The following is a 24,966-nucleotide window of genomic DNA, read 5'->3' as shown; positions in this document are numbered from 1 at the left end:
TTTTAAAGAAGCCTTTAACTGTTAATTCTTTTTCATAATAATATCAGTTATTTTCTCCTCCATTAATATAGACTACTAAATTCATCTCTAAGATCTTATTTGGTATCTTATTTCCCATTATCTCCCTAATGTGTCTCCCTTTTATGTAATCTTTTCACAAATATTGTATTTCTTCCCCACTTTCCCATTGTTTCTAGTTTTTTTTTTGTTTTTTTTTTCTCTTCTTCTTCTTTTTTTTTTTTTTTAAAGTGTCGCCCTTGTTTGTTTAGTAATATATAATGTATGTCTGTTTTTTAAAAAAATTTTAAATTTTTTTTAAATTCTGATTTTATTTAATGTAAAACGCTTTGTATTTGGAAAAGCGTTTAATCAAATAATTTAATAAACTTGAAACTTGAACCCCATTGCACCCCCACAAAGTTTAGAAACAAAAACGTACATATCTGCTTCCGGAACAGCAGCACCTGCTATAGGAAAGCCTAGTAGAGCTGCGCAGAGGTGGTTTAAGTAGTCTGGGGGGGGGGGGGGGGGGGTTGGGCTAGTGAACCATAGAGAGGAGGATCCAGGAAAATGTGAACCCACCTAAAAAACCCAAACCATACTGTATTGCTGGGTGTCAGGTCAAGAGCGCGCCGGGACAAAGACGCGAGCAGACAACTGAGCACAGCGCGGAGGCGCGCGCCAAAGAAAAAGACTGTTTTTAGGGGCTACGACGGGGGGTGTGGGGGGGAACCCCCCCACACACACTTTACTTTATACAGATCGCGCCGCGTTGTGGGGGCATTGTGGGGGGTTTGGGGGGTTGTAACCCACCACATTTTACTGAAAACTTAACTTTTTCCCTGTTTTTAGGGAAAAAGTTACGTTTTCACTAAAATGTGGGGGGTTACAACCCCCCAAACCCCACTCACAACGCCGCCGCGATCTGTATTAAGTAAAGTGGGGGGGCTCCCCAACAAAAAACCCCGTCGCAGCTCCTAAAAACAGTCTTTTTCTTCGGCGCGCATCTCCGTCTTGCGCTCAGTTGTCGGCGTGCGCCTTTGTCTTCCGCGTTACTGTCTATGAACCGTATTGCTGTATAGGTGTTACCTTCAGCCATAAGGGCTATTGGGGTTGTAGACAGTAGGGTATAGTGGGTTTTGGGGGGGCTCACCATAACCTATAAGGGAATTCTGATGAGATGTTTATGTGGCACCCTTTTTGTGAAGTTCACAGCAGTGCCCTATAAGGTGCCCCACTGCTCTGTTGCCATGTCTGAGTGGCCAGTCCATTACAATGCTGGCCCCTCCCAAGTCTAAAAGGTCTTGTTCTGGGCGTTTGGGACTTAAAGACAAATTTCTGGTCGAGAATGTGGTATAAAGATAGACCTACTGGCAGTCTGGATGATCAAACGCCTGGACGCACGGAGAGACACTTTTCTTTAAAAAAAAAAAATTTTTAGATATACTTTTTGAGAATGGACATTTTCCCGCTGCCAATCTTGGGCGACTAGCGCCCTATATCCAAAACGAACATAGACGTATGTTTTGATTATGTCCCTCCACATGTAGAATCTGGGGGTGGGGGGTGGGGAGAGGAGTGGGGGGAGGTTAATTTACATTTTATTAACATTTAATATGACACCTTATCAAACAAAAGGTTAAAGCGGGTTACAATAAATAATCACGAAGGTAAAAAAAGAACTCCATAACTATGGGAAAGAAAAGCAACGGATGGTATTCTTAAGTTCACATGTCACTTGGCAACCCACCCATGCCCCTCTTGAAGTTATGAGCTACTATTGCTACTATTTGTCACTTACATAGCGCTGAAAGGTGTACGCAGCGCTGTACATTTTGACATTTAATAGCCGGTCCCTGCTCAGAAGAGCTTACAATCTAACTTGAACAGACAGACATGAGGTATAGGGTTAAGGATGTGAGGAATTGAAAGCCGGTAATATAAAACCAAACAGATGATGTGTCATGCCGAGAGTCTCTGCAAATAGTAAAAATCGCTAGCGATAATATAAAACCAAACATCATCTGTTTGGTTTTATATTATCTTTTTCAATATTTGTTGTGACATATGCTTTTTCCTTTATCTACCATGGACCCCTGATGAAGGTTGATGATCCATATTTATTTCAGCTATGAATGATGTTTTTGCATGAAGAAGGAGTTGGATTCCGTACGGGAGCATTATTAGAGAGAGTTTTATTATTTTAAGTGTTTTGATATTATCTTGATTTATGTTGAGTGTAATTTTTCTTCGGAAGATGGTGTTTGCTATGTTAGAATAAATTAAATGAAATTTAAAAGCTGTTGCTGTAAGGTACTGCAAGCAAAGCCCAGATTCTAGTCTGGACCTTTGAATCAGATAATGGGAAAACAAACACTGCCATATCTCACAGCTGAAGCAATGAACCAGAAATGATTTAATTTTAGTTTCAGGGAGGGAGCATGATTTAGTGGTTGGAACTTGGCATCAAGAGTGGCAAAAATATATTTCAAACTGTGGCCTTAGGCAAGTCATTTTACTTTCTTGTGCTTTATGTATAACAATTTTTATTGAAAGAATCAAATAATCAGTACAATAGGATAATACAAAAATACATTCAATACAATAAGAATTACAATAATATTTCATACAAATTTAAATCATTCTTTCAAATTTAATTTCCATATGAATTAATTCAATCTTATCTACACCCCCCTAAATGAAATCCCTCACCCTGGAAGAAAGTTGACAAAAATAAAGAATTAAAATAAATAACTGGAATGCAATTATTAAATCTAATTTTCATAATAAATCATTGATAACCAAACTTCGTATTTTTGGTGAAAGATTCTGAATATAAGGATCCCAAACGTCCATAAAAAGACGAGTTTTTTTTAGACGAACCTCGAACCTCCCAACTCTCAAATAAAAATAAGCGATGTAATTGATTCCTCCAATGCCTCTTGTGCTTTAACTGGAAATGAGAGAGAATATAATGTTTGAGAAAACTGCAAAGCGCTTTGATGTTCTCTCTTAGTTCTAAATTAAGATTATTAAGTCAGTTATTGCATACTTCAATGTGTTAATGTTAAAGAGTTCATTATTTAGCGCAGAGGTGTCAAAGTCCCTCCTCGAGGGCCGCAATCCAGTTGGGTTTTCCCCAATGAATATGCATGAGATCTATTTGCATGCACTGCTTTCATTGTATGCTAATAGATCTCAAGCAAATTCATTGGGGAAATCCTGAAAACCTGACAGGATTGCAGCCCTCGAGGAGGGACTTTGACACCCCTGATTTGGAGAGAGCACTTAGGGCTAGATCAGACTTGGGCAACTCTGGTCCTCGAGGGCCAGAATCCTATCAGGTTTTCAGGATTTCCCCAATCAATATGCATGAGATCTATTTGCATGCACTGGGGACATCCTGAAAACATTACATTACATTACATTACACTAGGGACTTCTATTCCGCCTATACCTTGCAGTTCAAGGCGGATTACAAAAGAGCTAACTGGACATTTCCAGTGAAGTTACAACAGTTTTGGGTTTTTGGGGTGTTTTTTTTTGTTACAAGGGAGGAGAGGTACCTGGATTAATTCCAGAAGAACTTGCAAATTGGATATTAAATTGACTGTACGTTACTGTGTGATATAACAGTTAGATTACAAATAAGATTACGTTATATTTCAGGGATCTGAATACTTGGTTAGTGTTTTGGGGAGGAAGAGATTATTTAAGTGGAGGGTTTTGGGGGAGAATTTATCTAGGAGGAGGGGGAAGGGTTGGGTTAAGATATCTGGATACATTTTTTTGAAAAGTAGGGTTTTGATTTCTTTTCGAAAAGTTTTGAACTCACCCGTTGCCGTCAACAGGTTGGAGATGGAGTGGTTAAGTTTTGCTGCTTGCGTCGCCAGAAGGTTATCAAACATCTTTTTGCGCTGAGTGCCCTTGAGTGGAGGGAAGGCAAAAGGGTTCGGAGTTCTTCTTTGTCTTGAGGTGAGGATCCCGATTGAATTCCGGCCCTCGAGGACCAGAGTTGTCCATGTCTGGGCTATATTCACTAAACTCACCTATCTGATCCGATCTGTGGCCGAGTCTTCCTGGGTGACCAATTCACTACGCCTCCTCATGCAAATTAATGCAATCGGAGGCACGCCCCACAGCAATGTAGATGACTGGGAGGAAGAGACAATTGAGTTTTTTTTGTCAGTAATTATTCCTCTTAGAGATCAGGAGTAGTGGTTTAGTGTCGATCGTTAAAAGCATGGTGAGTTTAGAACACTGAGACCTCAGATAAAAAAGAAATAATTTTATGATACTGTTCCAGAATTCGGTAAATAAATGAAATGAAATGGAGCTTTATTTGTTTAAATGCGTGTAGTCTGAAGAGGAATCCAATGACTGAACAATAAAATAAAAACACAGCAAATCCAAAAAGAAAACAATAATGAAACGTAATCGTGAGACATCCAAAACTGTATTCGTCAAAAACATCAAACCCTCTGCTGAGTAAATACAGATAAATATTTTTGTACAATTTGGCAACACAAAATACAGCAATTTCTCATTAACCTTTTAATTGGCAGACGCTGAAACCGGCTGCTTTAAGTAACTTGATGTTGAACGAGAGCAACAGTGCCAAAGTAACGGGCATATGGAGATGCAGATCTCCCATTAGAGCCACAGAAGACACGTTGCTTCTGAGCAACAATGCCAAAGAGAGGGTTAAACCCAATTTTGGGGAAATTAAATTTCACCAGAGGAAGTCTAGATCATCTAAACTCCAAAATTAGGCGTTCAAATTGTCTGAATTATAAAAATACAGTTACGCAAGTGACACCTCCACTGACCATATAACTGGCTTTTGAATATTAGCCTCGGTGTTGGTATTAGATCGTAGTTTATTCGTACTTAATGAAAAATGTTATATTGCTCTAAATAATTTTTTTTAAATACTCATCATGAGAACTGTGGTATAACATGCCATCTGCTTTCTCACAGCACAGATCCTTGGTTTATATGGTCTATGGCATGTCGGCTGTATGGAGCATCATGGGAGATACCTACCTGATGGTAATCCTATCCCACTGCGTGGTGCTCTATTCCGTCTCATTGGCTAAGAAAAGATGGCTCTGCTTTACAGCAGGGCTGTGCAGTCTGGCAACCTTCAAAGTGGAACCATTCAGCACGTGGCAAGTATGTGGAGAAGGTGATGGTCTAATGTCTTTATGATTTTAAAAAAAATCACAATGTCTGGACGGCTGTTTTTCTATATTGATTTATGTCTGCATGTATAGTTTGTAGTTTATCAAAAAAGCATTTAATAGAAATTGTTTTTAAGCTAAATCAGATGATGGCTGAATAACGGTTAAAATCTCCATTTTTATTCATACTTCTCTGCACGTAAAGATATTGTTTCAAGTTCTAGGAAGTTCCTCCTGTCATTTCTCACCACTATAAAATGTAAATGAATTGAGAAACAGCAGTACTTTATAATTGTTTAAAGAACAAGCTATGGGGCTCATTCTTATTTTAATGTATTTTTTTTCTGGGAACTTATCAGTGTTTTTTATAATAGGAACAAAAATGGAAGAGAATTAATGTATGTGGGATGAGGGGGAACTAATTTCTTCAGCTAAATAATTCAATCCACTTCAAACAGACATAGGAGAACTCACGCACCATTCACACACCCTCCAACCAAAAACGTCAAAAGAAAAAAACTGTTCGACAACCTCCTAGCCATTCGAGCTGCAACACTCGACCCCCAACTCTACAACCAATTGACATCGACCACAGACTGCAAAACCTTCAAAAAGAAATAAAAACCCTTCTATTCAAAAAACACATAAAACCGAACTAACACAATCAGAACTGTCCCAAGCATCACCTGCAACTACTCCATATGTACATCTGATATCATGACAATTCAGACATAATTTATGTTATGTTATGTTTGGAATATAAGAAAATTTTCACTGCCTGTTTCTATTCTGACCATTTATTCCGTTTCATGGTCATTACAAAAAATATTTTTTTACATGGGGGGGTGTCAAAAAATGATGGGCCCCGGGTGCCACATACCCTAGGTACGCCACTGAGTACAAGTAAGTGGGATGCAGGGAAAGGCTTTAGGAATTCTTGGTCACAAATTGGTTAACAGGTTGGTTTTAACTAGTTTTCTGAAGTTGAGGTAGGATGAGGAGGTAGCCAAGTAGCGCTACAGAAATAAGTAGACAGTGGCATTGCTGTGGGTGAGGATGGGCTTCCTTCAAATGTGCAGCGCCCAAGGCTGGCAAAGATGTTGAAGCCCCACCAGCCAAAGAAATTCATTGCCTCCAGCTGCCGATGTCGGAACTCTTCATACATGTTGTTACTTCCTGAAAATCTTCTATCCCCTTTCACTTTAACTCATTCTCTTGAAGAGCTACTCATTCTCAAATATGAACCCCATGAGGAGCACCTTCCTCCAGAAGACCCCCACCCACCTCCCTATCAACCGTAAGGGTTCTCTGGTGGTCCCTAGTCATCTCTACCCATGCCGGCTTTGGGTTCAAAATGGTGATCAGGATCTCTAGCGGTAGTCTCACAGTACTAACACTAGGGGTCAATCTGCCATGTATGGAATTTGACCAATAGTGGTAGTACCATGAGATTACCATAAGAGGTTGCAGTTGGCATAGGCATGAGTGACTGGGAATTACTGCTGTCCCATCAACACAAAACGTCAGGATATCAGGATACAACCCCTGAGTCATAATGACGAGCCAACTATGACTTACTTGAACTTGTAACTATGACCTATTTGTATTAATAGTTGTACTGATCTACCTGTACTTGCAACCCTATTGAATGTCTATGGCAAACTATCCATTGTAACTTCCTGGGTAACTGACCCAACCTCTTGTAATGGACCTTGAACTGAACAGGTAAAGGCAGAATAGAAAACCTGATTAACATAACATCTCACTTACAAGAAGGTATAGTCAAACAGTATAATGTATCCTTTGCACAGTAATCCTTTGTAGAGATAATGATATCTGGGGGGTTTTGGTGTTTTGTTTTTTTTCTAGAATGGGTTTGTGACAGGAACATTTGATCTTCAAGATGTTCTGTTTTATGGAGGAAGTGGTTTTACCATCATGAGATGCATGAGCTTTGCCCTGGAGAACTGTGAGAAGGAAAGTGGAAATTACTCACCTTTGGAGCTTCTGAAATATAACTTCTACCTGCCATTCTTCTTTTTTGGACCCATTATGACATTTGATAGATTTCACACACAGGTGAGTAGCCAGTAGATAGATTGGTCTTTCATGTAACCTAAGAAAAAAAAAATACCAAAAAACCTCTAGGGGGTGAGGTAGGGGTGTGTGAATGTCAGTACTTAATCACTTCTCTCTAAATCACTAACTATTCTCTGTACTCTTTTTAAATCTCTAATATTGTAAAGCTATATGGTGCCTGTTTATATATTGTGGCCCCATATACACTGTTTATATATTGTGGCCCCATATACATTGGTCTAGTACTAACATATACTTCATAATATATGTCTATATATATTAATTCTTTATTTTTTCATTTGTATGGACCTTCGGATATCAACTGGACCATGAATAATGCCCAGCAATCTCATGTCTTCATCAGTCCACTTTATTGTTTATTTACTCAAAACTCTAAAATTCATTTAGTTTCATACTTATTCTTAATTTCATAATTCCATAACTATTTCTTTATTGTATTTCATTTTAGTTTCCTTCATTTCCTTACTTAATGTCTTTCTTCTAATTTATTCTTATTACTTAGCTACTTAGCTTTGAGGTTAGCTCTCAAATGTTCATCAATGCCACCTCTCCCGACATGCATGTTTCAAACAATGTTTTTCTTCAGGTTCGAGGGGAACTGCAAAACATACAAAACTTTTAAAATCCAACTCTTCTCAGTTTTTGCTTTTTAGAAAACAAACTTTGCAAACACTCTCAAATGTAAACACATTATACTCTGCTTAACATCGTGCAAGCACTTTATCTAAAAGTTGTTACTTCGGGGATTTGTTTCAAAACACACCTAGTTCAAGCCCAACCTTTTCAGATATAGTTTAGTTCAGATATAAGCTTATTCAAATGGAAATTAGCTAAGATATAGAGTTATCTCTTACCAATCGAGTGTGTGCAGTCTTTCTTCAAACATGGCCACAGTTTGTAATCTTCTGAATATAAAGCAGCTGCAAGCTCCCCATTTGAACATCTGATGTCAGCCAGAGGACACAATCTAATAAATAATTAATAAACAATTAAGCCAAGTTTAATAGTATATTTAAAGGCTTAGAGGGGCATAATCAAAACAAGTCTAAATCTGATTCGGACATAACGGCACTAGACGTCCAAAGTCGGCAGCGGGAAAATGCCCATTTTCAAAAGGCAAATCACCATACTTCTAGAAAATTTTTTTCAAAAATCGTCTGTCTGGACGTCCAGGCCATTGGGTCGCCCAGATCACCAGGACATCTATCTTTATACCACATTTTTGATCAAAATTCCGTCCAAGTCCAAAACCCCCAGAACAAGACCATTTGGACATGGGAGGAGCCAATCTTGTAACGGACTGGCCACCCAGACATGGCAACAGAGCAGTGGGGCACCTTAGAGGGCATTGCTATGAATGTCACATAAAGGGTGCCAGATAAACATCTCACCAGAACTCCCCTTTAGGTTATGGTGAGCCCATCAAAACACCCCTAAAATCCACTATACCCATCTATCCACAACCCCAATAGCCCTTATGGCTGCAGGTAGTACCTATATGGCAGTAGAGTAGGGTTTGGGGGGGGGGGGGCCTCATGTTCCACCATAAATGTAGTAGTTAGAATGGCTTATGGGACTTGCTATTCCTCTCTGTGGTTCACTAGCCCCCATCCCTATCCTTGGCTATTTAAGACACCTCTACTAGGTAGCTCTACTAGGCTTTCCTATATCAGGTGCTGATGTTCTGGAGACGGATGTCAGTTTTGTTTAAAGAATATATTATAGAAATAGGGGAAAAGAAAGGTAGTGGCCCCCACGATATTAGGTGGTATGTACTTTTTTTATTCTGATCTTTGTGGGAGTGTGAGGAGGTCAGTGAACACTTGGGGGAGTGTGTGTTGGTCGTTACTTTGTCCCTGTAGTGGTTATCTGGTCACTTTGGATACTTTTTTGACCCTTATACCTGTTTTTACATCAACTAACGCACAACATTTAAGTTTCGTCCAGGATGTCTAGTAAAACATTCAATTATCCCTGCAGGATGTCTAAGTCTAAGTCGGCTCACATTCCACCCAAATACTGCCCTGACCACTCCTCTAGATATGCCTCTTTCAGCTCTGGATGCACAGCGGCATTCAGAGGCATAAGAAGTCCTGCTACACATCCAAAATGTCTGTTTGATTATTGGCACTTGGATGTCCTGTCCATTAGGATGTCAAAGTGCTGACTTAGGTAGGTTTATAAACATTTTAAAGTTTTGATTATAAGTGCCGTAGCCAATAGCCAGTTAAAATGGTGCTACTGAATATTCAAACATCAAGGTAACTGGAAAACGTATCCAAGGCAGGAGAAGGGAGATATGATAGAGACGTTTAAATACCTGTGTGACAAATACACATGAGGTAAGTCTCTTTCAATTGAAAGGAAGTTCTAGAGTGAGAGGGCATGGAATGATATTAGAACAGTCACAAAAAACACTTTCACCAAAAGGAAAAATGAAGGTATAGTGAATAAAGACACCAGCAAAAACCAATCTTAAGCGGAGGAAAAAGCCTCAGACAGGGGCCCGCCCACCTCCACAATGGTGGAATAGCGGTGTTCGGGCGATCACTTCACTGGCATAAAACCTCCTACTTTGATGGTCATAGCAATGTGTTGAAAAATTACTTTCAGAGTTGAGTGATATGGAAGAAGATAATGATAACTTAACTTTCTCCTTTAAAGATCGGAACACCAACGATGGCCAGCGTTTCACTGTCAAGCTGCTTCAGGGTGTATCAAGCCCGATCACACTAGAAATATAAAAATATAAAATACTCAAATCAGGATAAATCTAAAAAAACCGGTGTGTATTATGAATATACATCTTAAAAATCGGCTACATACCTCTCATACGGACGCCACTCACGTCTCAAAAGATCCAAAGATGGCGGCATGACTAGCAAACCAGATTAAATCATACCGGTGTTATGACGTGTGCATACGTCAGCACCGGAAGTAACAAGCCGGCTAAACAAGCCGGTAATGGTTATTTCAAAGTTGTCAATTCTTTCAAAAAAGAATAAAAGAAACAGAAAAGGCGGTGTTCATTCTGAAATGGAAACCTACTGACAAATCCAGAAAAATGTTGTTGTATTTTTCTTCTTATTGATTTTCTACTTCTATTATTTTTATGGTCTTTCTATAAATTTTTAAAAAATTAAAAAAAAAAAAGATTTTTCATTATTTTGTGTGTTTTTTTAATTTATTTTTATTTTATTTTTATATATATGTGTGTGCCTATATGTGTAATGAAAACTAAATTTCAACAGTCAAACAATTAAAGGGCAATATTCCAATCAGATCTAACATTTAATCCAACGGGTTCCTCACTGTTGAGCCTATGGATCCAAAATTGCTCTGCTCATAACAGACGTTGAAGTTTAGAAGTCGAGTTGTCCGCAATATGGTCAATTGCACAGCAGCTCAACTCTGAAAGTAATTTTTCAACACATTGCTATGACCATCAAAGTAGGAGGTTTTATGCCAGTGAAGTGATCGCCCGAACACCGCTATTCCACCATTGTGGAGGTGGGCGGGCCCCTGTCTGAGGCTTTTTCCTCTGTTTAAGATTGGTTTTTGCTGGTGTCTTTATTCACTATACCTTCATTTTTCCTTTTGCTGAAAGTGTTTTTTGTGATTATTAGTGATTTTCACCATATCCGAGTTTTTTTTGCTATGATATTAGAACAGAACAGAAGAACTGCCATACTGGGACAGACAGAAGGTCCATCATGCCTAGTATCCTGTTTCCAACAGTGGCCAAACCAGGTCCTAAGTACCTAACTAGATCCCAAGTAGTAAAACAGATTTTATGCTGCTTATCCTAGGAGTAAGCAGTGGATTTCCCCAAGCCATCTCAATAATGGCCTATGGAGTTCTCTTTTAGGAAAGTATCCAAGCCTTTTTAAACCCTGCTAAGCTAACAGATTTCACCACATTCTCCAGCAACAAATTCCAGAGTACTTGTACCATCTCAATAGAGCCTTCATCCCATTGTCCACCAAAACTCTTGCCATGCATAGAGACTTTGTCTGTCGCCACATAACTTCCCACTTCTCCAGGAACAAAGGCCTGCTCACATACAACATTTATAGATTCCTGAAATAGCCTCTTTCTGTAATACCGGTCTCAACAGTTGTTCAAATTCTGTTTTCCCTGGGATCAAGTCCATCAGCATACTTGAGCTATGGATATAATGCTTAACCTGAAGATAAGGAAAGAGGTCTTGAGATTCCAACCCATATTGATCCTTTAATTCCCGAAAGTCTTAACTTCCCTCCTCGCTTGATCTAAAATCTGTCTCGCATAGCCCAGCCCCTTACCCACCCACAAAGCGAAAACATGTTCTCCTCTAAAGCAAACAAAATACCCACCATGTCCTTCTTAGAAGATCCCACCCTAGATGCCACCAAGTATTACTCCCTTTCCTTCTAGAAAAATCCCACACGTCCGCACGTAGTCGAAATCGATTTGTGGCAGAGCCTAGAGAATGATAGGGGGAAAAAAATTGTCTCTGTCCACTCCCAGTAAGCTCGGTCCTCATCCCCGCAAACCACCTGATTCCATCCACACAAGCCTTGAATTGTTTTATATTGAACTTATTATATTAAAGTATAAAAAGAAACAATATTCTGTACAATTGTCAATTTATAAATCAGCGTCTTCTCCCCACTCTCTCTTCCCCATTTCCCTTCAGCGTCCTCAGCCCACTCTCTCTCCACTTTCCTTCAGCGCACGCACATAAAAACAAGCAAGTAATTTTATATCATTTTCATTCTATTCATTCATAGAAATTAAAGTCTAAATAATGCCAGTCACATAAAAAAACATGATTTTACAAAAATAATTCCCTGCACAGTCAAGCCTGCAAGGATTACTAGATGTCTTTCAGCAGCTTCCCTCCCTCCCTCCCCCTTACCTTCGTGGCCAAGTCAAAATGATCTACCAACAATAAAATTTTAAAAACACAAAGCACACCGTACGCAGAGAAAATGTTAATTTATCATTTATGTTCCGCAGGTTTTCAAAGAGGTCAAGGCAGATGACTTTATGCAATGTCACCTCAGTAACAACTATACAAAAATAGACAAATATACCCCCTCCCTTTTTACTAAACCGTAATAGTGTTTTTTAACGCAGGGAGCTGCGCTGAATTCCCCACGCTGCTCTTGACGCTCATAGGCTCCCTGCGCTAAAAACTGCTATTGCGGTTTAGTAAAAGGGGCCCATAGTGCAAAATATAGACAGCATATATAAATTCTCAAAACGGACACATTTTGATCACTAAATTGAAAATAAAATCATTTTTCCTACCTTTGTTTGGTAATTTTATCAGTCTCTGGTTCACTTTATTCTTCTCACTGTGCATCCAATATTTCTTCCCTTCTTTCAACCTCCTGTATGCTTCCTCTCCTCCAGACCTCATTCCCAACCCAAACTTTTTCTTTGTTTCACCCTGCCCTCTTCTTTCTTTCTCTCTCCATGCCCCCTTTCTCTATGTATGTATGTCTTTCTCTCTCTCTCTCTGTGCCCCATTTCTTTCTTTCTTTCTTTCACCCTGCCCCCTTCTTTCTTTCTCTCTCCATGCCCCCTTTTCTTTCTGTATGTCTTTCTCTCTCTCTCTCTGTGCCCCATTTCTTTCTTTCTTTCACCCTGCCCCCTTCTTTCTTTCTCTCTATGCCCCCTTTCTTTCTCTATGTCTGTCTTTCTCTCTCTCTCTCCGTGCCTCATTTTTTTCTTTTTCTATGTTTCACTCTGCCCCCTTTCTTTTTTTTTGGCTCCCTGTCCCCCCCCCCCTTTCTTTCTTTCTCGCTGCCCTCCCCTTCCCCATGTCACCACCATTGGGAAAATGCTGCCGCCACCGCCATCGGGAACAGGTCGGCGCCGAGTTCACACTGCTTCTCTTCCCTGCGGGGCCGACCAAGTCTCGCCGCCCAACGTCAATTCTAATCTAGGAGAGGACATTCCAGGCCAGCCAGGCAGCGATTGGCTGGCCCAAAATGTCCTCTCCGACGTCAGAATTGATGTCGGGCAGTGAGAGTTGGTTGGCCCCACAGGGAAAAGCAGGGAGAACTCGGCGCCGGCCTGTTACCTATGGCAGCGGTGGCACTCAAGTGGCTAAAGAGCCGCAGTTTGCCGGCCTAGGGAGAACACTGGAGGGTGGCCAGCTGTGCACCCCCTTGGGGCGTGCACCTGGGGCGGACTGCCCCCCCTTACCCCCCCTTGGTACGCCACTGCAGATGAGACCTCAGGTTGAGAAGCCTTCTTAGAAACAAGAAGATAATATATCCTATGTCCTCTATCATTTCCTCTACCAAAATGAAATCAAACTAAGGGCCCTTTTCACAAAGCCACTGTAGCGATTCCTCAGGGCAAATGCAACACAGCCCATTCAGTTCCTAAAGGCTGCATCACATTTGCTATGCCAGTGCTCACTGTTACGGCTTTGTAAAAGGCACCTTAAAATTGTGGCTTCACTACTGAATAGAGAATGACACGGGGACAGAATTGTCCCTGCGGATAACCGTGGGAAACTATCCCCTGTTATTCTTTAGTGTCTATCCCAACCTCAGTCCTTCTACACCAACATTCCTCAATGCAAGGTTTTTGAGGGTCAGTGGCTGTGCCCATTCATATTCTCCCCTCTCTCCTTAAAGAATAACACGGGGACGAAGACATATTTTGTCCCCATGTCATTCTCTACAAATATGTCTTTCTATAAAACACAGTAGATTTGAAATAGATGCCCCCATGGGCCTCACAAGTTAAGCTAGCAGTTATAAAATCACTCTCCATGGTGCCACAGAGAGAAGTGAGTCTGTGGTCCTTGAACAAGCGCATTCTTTCCTAAAAACTGGGCTGGCCTAGAGATGAAGAGAAGGTTAAACTGAGGCAAGTGTGAATGAAACATTACATTGACACAGACGTTTAAAATGTAGGCGTGGCCAAATGGCTCTTGTGACTTTGCAGCTCTGGGAAAGAAGGTAAAACGAATCAATGAAATCTATAAAAGCTATGGAAGAAACTTTATACTACTACCCCCAAATAATAATAATTCAAATGATTCTTTCCAGACCCCACTCTTATTCCTGATATAAAAAGCTGCCTTCGATTTTTCTCATTTCCTTTTTTTTTTTTGCCAACAGATTAATACCGGTGACCTGTCGCGTAAAGAGAAAGAGATGTGGGATATCCAAGTGCATGCTATTGCCCATTTGGGGGTAATAGTTTTGGTGGATGTGTTATTCCATTTCCTGTACATCTTGACCATACCATCTGACCTGAAGGTTGTGAACAGACTTTCAGACTGGGCAGTGGGTGAGTCACAACGCAAATAACCCTGAGCTTTTCTTTATATGTTGTGCCCAATTCAGCAGCCTTGGTGCATATAGATTGAATGGGCAACTATTTTCTGAATTGCTACTACTACTATTATTTATGTTCTGTAAAGCGCTACCGGAAGCACGAAGCGCTGTACAGCAAACGCGCAAGAGATGGTCCCTGCTTGAAAGAGAACAGAAGAATTGCTGCCTCTGGATCAGACCAGTGGTCCATCGTGCCCAGCAGTCCGCTCACGCGGCAGCCATCTGGTCAAAGATAAGCGCCCTAACTGAGACTAGCCCTACCTGCGTATGTTCAGCAGGAACTTGTCTAACTTTGTCTTGAATCCCTGGAGGGTGTTTTCCCCTATAACAGACTCTGGAAGAGCGTTCCAATTTTCTACCACTCTTTGGGTGAAGAAGAACTTCCTTATGTTTGTACGGAATCTATCCCCTTTTAACTTTAGAGAGTGCCCTCTCGTGCTCCCTTCCCTTCATTATCTTGAATGTTTCGATCATGTCCCCTCTCAGTCTCCTCTTTTCAAGGGAGAAGAGGCCCAGTTTCTCTAACCTCTCACTATATAGCAACTCCTCCAGCCCCTTAACCATTTTAGTTGCTCTTCTCTGGACCCTTTTGAGTAGTACCGTGTCCTTCTTCATGTACGGTGACCAGTGCTGGACGCAGTATTCCAGATGAGGGCATACCATGGCCCGGTACAGCGGCATGATAACCTTCTCTGTTCATGATCCCCTTCTTAATCATTCCTAGCATCCTATTCGCCACCGCAGTGCATTGGCTTCATTGACTTGTCGACCAGCACTCCCAAGTCTATTTCCTCTGGGGACTCTCCAAGTAACACATCTGGACATCCTGATTTTTGTTACCCACATGCATCACCTTACACTTATCCACGTTGAACCTCATTTGCCATGTCGCAGCCAATTTCTCAAGCGTGTTTATGTCATGTTATAGATCTTCGCAATCCTCCTGCGTCTTCACTACTCTGAATAACTTAGTATTGTCTGCAAATTTAATCACCTCACTCGTCGTACAAATTTCCTGATTGTTTATAGATATGTTGAAGAGCACAGGTCCAAACACTGAACCCTACAGCACTCCACTCGTGACACTTTTCCAGTCCGAGTATTGTCCATTTACCCCCACTCTCTGTTTCCTATCCACCAGCCAGTTTTTAATCCACATGAGTATTTCACCCTCGATTCCATGGCTCGCAATTTTGAAGTAGTTGTTCATGCGGAACCTTGCCGAATGCCTTTTGAAAATCCAGATATACAATGTCGACCAGGTCACCCTCGTCTATCTGCCTGTTTACTCTCTTGAAGAAGTGCCGCAAGTTCGTCAAGCAAGTTCTTCCTTTGCTGAAGCCGTGCTGGCTGGTCCTCATAAGATCGTGTCCATCAAGGTGCTCAATGATGCTGTCCTTTATCAGCGCCTCTACTAGGACTAGGGGGCATGCAGTGAAGCTACTAAATAGTAGATTTAAAACAAACATGTGAAGAAATATTTTCTCTAAATGTGTAATTAAACTCTGGCATTTATTGCCAGAGAATGTCGTAAAAGCAGTTAGCTTTGCAGGGTTAAAAAAAAAAAGATTTGGATAATTTCCTAAAGGAAAACTCCATAAGCCATTATTAAGATGGACTTGGGGAAAATTCACTGCTCACTCTTAAACCAATAGGAGGAAATATTTTTTCACTCAGAATAGTTAAGATCTGGAACGCGTTGCCAGAGGTTGTGGTAAGACGGATAGAGTAGCTGGTTTTAAGAAGGGTTTGGACAATTTCCTGGAGGAAAAGTCCATAGTCTCTTATTGAGAAAGACTTGGGGGAAACCACTGCTTGCCCTGGATCAGTAGCATGGAATGTTGCTACTCTTTTTGGGTTTTGGCCAGGTACTAGAGACCTGGATTGGCTATCATGAGAATGGGCTACTGGGCTTGATGGACCATTGGTCTGACCCAGTAAGGCTATTCTTATGTTCTTATGCAGCATATAATCTGTTTTATTCTTTGGGATCTTGCCAGATACTTGTGACTTGGCCACCCGGATGGTCTCGGGACTCAAAGATCTCCCGTATGAAGAACGGCTGGAAAAATTACAGCTATACTCACTCGAGGAACGCAGAGAGAGGGGAGACATGATCGAGACGTTCAAATATCTCACGGGCCATATCGAGGTGGAAGAGGATATCTTCTTTTTCAAAGGCCCCACAGCAACAAGAGGGCATCCGTGGAAAATCGGGGGCGGGAAACTACACGGTGACACCAGGAAATACTTCTTCACCGAAAGGGTGGTTGATCGCTGGAATAATCTTCCACTATAGGTAATTGAGGCCATCAGCGTGCCTGATTTTAAGTCAAAATGGGATCGTCACGTGGGATCTCTTCACAGAGAAAGGTAGGGGAGGGTTATTGGGGTGGGCAGACTAGATGGGCCGTGGCCCTTATCTTCCGTCTGTTTCTATGTTTCTATTGGAAACAGGATGGACCTTTGGTATGTCCCAGTATGGTAACTCTTATCTAGTGATGCTTTAGAGAGGATAAGTAATAGTAGCAGTAAGCAAGGAAAGCTAATAGGGTACTGGGGTATATAAGGAGAGGTACCACTAGGAGGAAAGTGAGATAACATTGTCCTAGTGTGACACCTCCAATTTGATTACTCTGCTCAGTTCTGGAGGTCATACTTTCATGGATGTCTGAATGAAGGAGGTGGCTCAGAGAGAGGCTAAAAAACTGATACAGGACCTTCAATGCAAACCCTATTCAGAGAATCTTTAGGATGAAGCCATAGTGGAGAGAATGAATGAATTCTTGGCTTTGGTCTTTACTGAAGAAGACATATGTATTTATCTGTTTGTTTGTTGTATTTATCTGTTTGTTTGTTGTATTTATCTGTTTGGATTTTGCTCGCATGCTTTTTAGTAGTAGCTCAAGGTAAGTGATATTCAGCTACACTAGGTATTTCCCTGCCCCTGGAAGGCTAACAGTCTAATTTTGTACCTGAGATAGTAGAGGCCTAAGTGACTTGCCCAAGGTCACTAAGAAGCAGCATTGGGATTTGAACTGAGCACCCCTAGATGTCGAGTCCAGGGATCTGACCATAGAGTCGTTTGGAAAAATAGATGACAAATTATGTATGTAGTTGAATAAAATATGAGGAACTGGTCTAAGTGACAGGGTGGGCGGCAAGCCAGCCCAGGTGTAGAGTGAGTGGATAGTCAGTTGTCGTGTGTGTTAAAGACCTGCTTCTTAACATAGAGCAATGACATGGAGCATTACAAGACCAAAAAATATGGATGGTCCTTCAGTTGTGGTCATTCATTAGCATGGATTTGATTTGTACAAGGTGACATTAAAAAAAAAAACGCACATAAAAATGACTTAACATTAAAATGAACTTATCAGTTGATGTTCTAACACATATTCACATATTAAAAAATATATATATATCTAAAATGTTTGAAACAATTCCAGGACATCGGGAAGTGTATAGGTTGGGGATTGAAGGAGTATACTGGGGGGACTCGGGAAGGCTCCATTCTAGATTTTTCTACAGGGGTCTGTTATTGGCTAAATTGTTGCTTTGTATGGTTGTTTTGTGGGGACGTTTTCCATAGCTTTGTTGTTCCCCAGATTATATATTGTTAGCTCCTGGTTAAGCTGGACCTTGTTCTATTTTTGGTTTTGTTTCTCATCCACAAATCAAACCAGATTTGACTTACTATCTGATGTTGATGGAGGAGGGAGAGGGGGTTATTATGTTATTATGGAAAAATCTGATGACTTGGACTTTGTTGATTTTCGGATTGTGTTTGTTTCTATTTGCTGGCAGTGTTTCTTCTTTATGTGGTACTTTTTTTCTTTGGCTACTCTGTCATCAATAAAATTGTTTAGTTGAATGGAGTGGTCAGATGCGTCGCTCTCAGAGCTTCTGTACCGTGGCCATCTTGGATCCTGCTTAGTCGACTTTGTGGCCCGACTTACCTTTAAAAATGCCGAAAAGAAGGGGAAGGAGTGCGGCTGGCGCCTCGCGGTGCTCTGATGTACCCTCCATCGGCAGAATTGACAAAATGCTGCGGCAGTTGCAGAGGCAGTTTCATCTGTGTCGGGAATTAGCCCACTGAGAGCACCTGATCAAGGCGAGATCGGAGTTGTCTCTCCTGGGCTCGAGACCTCCTTAAGTCCCGACACAAGAGTTCCACCTCCGCAACCCCAGTCTACCAGTTCTTCAGGGGTAGAGGAAACCCCGGAGATGGGAGAGGTACTTTCCCCTAAGGAAGCAAGAACATCGCTGGAGACTGGGGAAACAGTGCTCCCTGACCAAGGAGTAACTGCAGAAGAAACCGGGGTAGGACAAGCAACCGGAGGCGAAAGATCCCAGCTAGAACAAAACCAGGAAAACTTTTTTTCTTCTGACGGTGAGCACTTTTATACCCAGCAAAGTTTTCCAGTATGGGAGAAACCAGCACAAGTGACTTTAGACTCACTATGGGATTTGATTGCAAACTTTGCCAAAACTATTAGTCCCAATTTCCAATACATAGAGCGAAAATTGATCCAACATTCTAGAGAGTTGAAAAATTTAACCGCTGATTTGACTGTTTCAAAGGCTTCGATTCAAAAACTTGACCAAGATATTCTTATGACTAAGAAGCCTTCCAACGGCGCACCACCGTTCACAGCCCTGAAAGTCAGCGGGCAGGCAGACCGAGGGAAGGTGGGGAGTCCGATCCCGATCCAGCGGGGAGCACGAGACCAGCCCGCCCCGCCCCCGAAACCAGCGGAGGCTTTGCTTATTTAACTTGAAGCCTTCCAACGGCGCACCGGCGAAGGCGCGTGCGCCTTAGTTCACGCCTTTGTAAGCGACGTCTTGTGAAGCGACACATGCCTGACACCAAAACAATCCTGATAAGTATAACCAACCTGTTTTAGCCGATAACACTGCACTAAATAACTGATTCTGTTATTTCACTGATATTACTATATATCCTCCTTCTTCTAAATCATTGTTAGTACTTTTACTCTTTTATATCATTGAAATTGCTGCCTATACCATTGATAGTACTTTGATATATACTTTTATACCATTGAAAATATTGTTGATCTTCCTTTTATGATTATTTTTTACAAATTGTACCTTTTCCCCTGACTATCACCCTACTCCCAAGCAGTGTAACTCATTAGCAAAAAAAAAAGGCGATTCTCAACAATTATCTCCTGATACTGGGGATACTCTATCTAAAATACCTTAGAAGTTGGTGTACCGATGAACAATCCCCCAAACCAATCCCTATTCATCTCACCTGGCACAGACCAACCAAGACAAACAAACCTAATGGCCCATAACAACTTCTACATGAATACACAAAGCTAGGCCCTTTTCAAATACCAGTGGTAAATAGAACTCGTAACCCCTTCAAAACCCACAAAAACAAAACCAAGGAAAACAAACTAAAAAACAAAGAATACTTAAAAACATCCGCCCAACCCAAGTACGATAATCTCAAGGGATATTACTTGAACACCCGCTCTGTAAGAAACAAAGCACAAATAATACACAACTGGCTAGTGCAAACAAACCCCGACTTCCTATTCCTGACAGAAACATGGATGGTTTCAGATACGGATACGATTATGAAAGAAATGTTACCCCAGGGTTACAAAATAATACCTCTATCTAGAAACTGGAAAAAAGGGGGTGGCATAGCAATAATCCTAAAAGAAATCTTTGAGTATAGCAAAACAGACTCTAAAACCACAAAAGACCTAGAAATATTAACCTGCAAGGTCACCAACACCCAACTGGAAGAGGCATTAACCATGACTATATTTTACATCCCACCCAAAAAGTGGACTAATGCCAGAGAAGAGTTCTTCGAATACCTCACTATCAACACCATAAAAGGAACATACAATCTACTACTGGGAGACATAAATGTCCATCTAGAGCAAGTAGAAAAACCCGAAGTAACAGAAATCAACACCTTCTTAAAAACCCTCAGTTTTATAATACCAAAACCAGAAATAACACACGAAAAAGGCCACCAATTAGACATAGTTACTTTTTCCCAAAAGGAAATCCCTGACACAAAGATCCATCATAACACAAGGACCTGGGAAAAATGCATCTGGTCAGACCATTACATATGTAACTTTGATATATACTGGCAAAAAAAAAATCACCCCAACTAAAACCCAAAAGAAAATCCCAAAGCCAACCACAGTCACCAGAAGAGGAACCATAAATCCTACAGAATTCTGGGCCCACTATGAACTACAACCCAAAACAGAAGAAATACAGGACTTCCCGACCAGATGGGCAGAGTTCAGCAAAGAAGTGCTTGATCAAATAGCACCATTTCAAACATATAAAAAGAAAGGAAGGGAACAAAATAAATGGTTTGACCATGAATTACTAACACTAAAACAGGAACTGAGAAAACTAGAAAGAACCTGGCAAAAAACAAAGAGGATGATAAAGTAAAGTGGAAACAAAAAATGAAAAACTACAAAAATCAGATCAGAGAAAAATGTACAAAACACTACGCACAAAAAATAGGGACTCCCAAAACAAATAGCAAAGAACTGTTCAAACTGGTAAACCGCCTAACTGACACCACCCAAATCTTACTACAGAAAAATGAATGCATACCCTCAGCAGAAACCCTGGCCTCTTTTTTTCAATAACAAAATCTTAGGTATAAGAGCAACAATACTTACACCCTCACCCAACTTCAAATTCCAACTCAGACCCCACGAAAAAGAACCCAGAGTAGACAAGATCTGGAACCAGTTCGAACCTCCTAACTGGCACACATTCCTCACCCTGTTCAATAAATATACCAAATCAAACTGCCTCCTTGACGCATGTCCCTCCAAGACCTTGAAAACAGCCACACAAGATTTTAAAAAGGACCTATTCAACTGGATAACAACCACTCTCACAGAAGGAACATTTCACGAGGAAATGGGACATATATTAATTACATCCATCCCTAAAGACCAAAAAATCTCTTTGGCCTTGAAAACCAACTATAGACCCATAGCAAGCATCCCCATATTCACTAAGATACTTGAAGGATTAGTCAATGAGGAGCTAGTGAATTATTTTGACAAATTCAAAATACTAAACGAACATCAATCAGGATTCAGGAAAGGCTTTAGCACTGAGACAGTCCTAGCCTCGATCCTAAATCACCTATACGGCTTATTCAGCAAAGGAACAAGTGCACTAATTCTACAGCTGGACTTCAGCAGTGCATTCGATTTAGTTGATCACGAAATAATGATACACTGCCTAGACGCAATAGGAATCATGGGTAAACCTAGGAACTGGATACAGGGCTTCCTAACAAAGAGAACATACCGAGTGGGTAGTGATGGGACATATTCAAACTCCTGGAGAAACCCCTCGGGAGTACCACAGGGTTCACCGCTTTCACCTACCCTATTCAACATTTACATATCATCTCTAGGACACTTACTGCAAAAACTAAACCTGATCTATTACATATATGCAGACGACATCTCCATTCTAATCCCTGTGAACAGCATAACAAATGAAACCTCAAAATACATTACTCATATAATGACCGAAATAGAACATTGGACAAGCAACTTCAAACTGAAACTCAACACAGAAAAAACAAAAATCTTCCTTGCAAGCCCAACTGACAAAATTACCAATTCAACGCTACATATAAAAGACTATGATTACCCAATTACCAACAAAATAAAAATATTGGGAGTCACATTGGACATACACCTCACAATGACTGAATACACGAATATAGTGGCAAAAAATGTTTCATGATGTTATGGAGATTAAAGACCATCAAAAAATACTTCGACCCACTATCGTTTAGATTATTAGTGCAATCACTAGTGCTTTCTACCTTGGACTATTGTAATATCGTTTATCTGGTTATACCCAAAAAAACAACGAGGAAGCTTAGAATCATTCAGAACTCAGCTGTCCGCTTGATATATGGATTAAAAAAGAATGACCATGTCACCCCTTACTACAAACTACTGCACTGGCTGTCAGTCGAGGCAAGAATATTATTCAAGTTCTCCTGCATAAGTTTACTAACTCCTACGTATCTACAAACTCACTTTGTATTCTACAACCCAATAAGACAAACCAGAAATAGCTATCTTTTTGCATACCCAAGCATAACCAATTGTAAATATAAAATCTTTCAGGACAGAACTTTCATGCACCAAGCAAATAAACAACAACATTGGCTAGACAGTTACATTAATAAAGCTGAACTGACATATAATGCCTTTAGAAAACTCATAAAAACTACCCTATTCGACAGATACATCACCTAAACAGAACCTCACCGAGTATTCTGTTTCTTTTCACAATGACCTCTGAAATCCTAATTCTTGCTGTTTCTGAACCTCTAAACAAACTGTATATTGTAATTTTTTCCTTCTTTCAGGAAAGCAGCGATTTTTCTTTACATGTCCGCTCCGAAATTCTTAGCAAACATAATATTTTGTAATTTTGATTTCGAATAATCTCTGTACTCTGTACTCCTTCTACATATTGTAAATCGCTGAATGTCCAGCTCTCTTGAATGTAAACCGCCTAGAAGTCGCAAGATTGTGGCGGTATAGAAGAATAAAGTTATTATTATTATTAAACAAGTACAAGAGTCCCTAATTAAGGATAATATAAATCTTAGAAAGAAATTGGAAACACTTGAAAATAATTCTCGGAATAATAATTTGAGACTTATCAACTTCCCTAGATTAACTACGGTTACTCCTAGGGAAATGCTTAGAAGATACCTGATAGAAATATTGCAAGTTTCAGAAGAAACTTTACCACCATTTGTTCAAGTGTATTATTTGCCAAATAAAGATGGGGCTCATTTGCAGTCTAAAATATCGAACCAGGCACCATTGAATGTGTCTGAAATTTTACAGCAGATAGAGAGACAGTTGTACCTTCTGCAATGATTCTGACTGTAGCTCTCGCAATAGATAAAATATGGTTATTGAGACTTTTCTTTAAAAACAGACAGAAAGAGTTTCTTGGTTGTAAAATACAAATGTTTCCTGATTTTTCTAGAGAAACTCAAAAGCGACGCAGAGAATTTCTATTATTGAAACCTGGAGTCACTTCACTGGGAGCGACATTTTACTTAAGACATCCTTGCAAGTGTATTATTTACTACTGTTCAGTTAAATATTTCTTTTTTGAACCTCAACAGTTAACTGCCTTTCTGGCTATGTCTCGACTGGATAAAGAGAAACCAAAAGCTCTATAATTCATATAGACTGCCCTAACCTCAGTTCTATTTGTAACTTATCTTATATTATTTGTCTTTTGTTCGCTTAAATGTAATCTTGGACCTATATTTTGAGGACTTGAGTTGGGTTAGTTGAAAGAATTTTCTTTATTTACTCTGTTTAAACAGGTCTGATTATGGTTTATATTGGATATAGGTCATATCTTACTAACTTACTTTCTGTACAAGTGATTACTTGGTATGTAATTTGAAAATCTATAAATAAAAAAATAAAATAAAATTGTTTAGACATTTTAAAATGTTTGAAACACGCTAGAAAATATTTCCAAAAGCCAGGGAAAAAAATAAAAAATGAGATTAAAAAAATTTCTTTTCTGGAAATGTTTTACCCCAAAAAAGGGGAAGTCAAAGCCAGATTGCAAGGGAAGGAGCAACGCTGGATCCAGTAGCTGCAGAGATGCCAAAGTTCAAACTATCCCAAAGAGTGAGATTTTGATGCAGGGTGCGATACCTGATTTTATATTGCACTGCAAATTGTTCATCTTTGTCTCACCCTTATTTTCCTTTACCTTGCTGAAAATGATCATTTTGTTCTGCATCTTCTTGTTTCTTCAGCTGGCTTGGCCTATTCTAATTTGGTATATGACTGGATAAAAGCAGCTGTGATGTTTGGAGTTATTAATACCATATCCAGGCTCGATCACCTGGACCCTCCACAGCCACCGAAATGCATCACCATGCTCTATGTCTTTGCTGAAACGTAAGTTCCGTGAAAAACAACAAGAAGGGTCTTAGTGGATTTCAGGAGAAATAGATCAGCACAAATGAGACTGGACTAATGGGCTGCTGACCATAAGAACTTTTTTTTTTTTTTTTTTTTAATCTGTGGCATTAAAGTAGATAACTTTGGCCATTAAAGGGGGATTACAGGTCCCACTTTATATAATGAGAAACAAAGAAACATGGCAGCAGATAATGGCCAAATGGCCCATCCAGTCTGCCTATCCGCAGCATCCATTATCTCCTCCTCTCCATAAGACAGGGATATCAAACTCAGTCACATTAAGGGGCTGAAATCCACAACACAGGCTAAGTC

General features: G+C 40.3%; 1 protein-coding gene across 2 annotated transcripts in view; it reads left to right on the top strand.

Moving 5' to 3' along the window:
- The window catches only part of HHATL (hedgehog acyltransferase like), an 89,783-nt gene that overhangs the window by 49,436 nt on the left and 15,381 nt on the right, over positions 1–24,966 (top strand). For both annotated transcript variants that reach the window (XM_033931790.1, XM_033931791.1), the window contains exons 5-8: positions 4,981–5,175; positions 7,053–7,262; positions 14,411–14,582; positions 24,486–24,630. In XM_033931790.1, the coding sequence (XP_033787681.1) occupies positions 4,981–5,175; positions 7,053–7,262; positions 14,411–14,582; positions 24,486–24,630 (722 nt within the window). The remainder of the gene's footprint in view (positions 1–4,980; positions 5,176–7,052; positions 7,263–14,410; positions 14,583–24,485; positions 24,631–24,966) is intronic.

The sequence above is a fragment of the Geotrypetes seraphini genome, chromosome 2 (assembly GCF_902459505.1).
Source record: "Geotrypetes seraphini chromosome 2, aGeoSer1.1, whole genome shotgun sequence".
In the NCBI taxonomy this organism is placed as follows: Eukaryota; Metazoa; Chordata; class Amphibia; order Gymnophiona; family Dermophiidae; genus Geotrypetes; species Geotrypetes seraphini.
The sequence above is the reverse complement of the archived record's forward strand: the minus strand, read 5'-3'. Positions and strand labels throughout refer to the sequence as shown.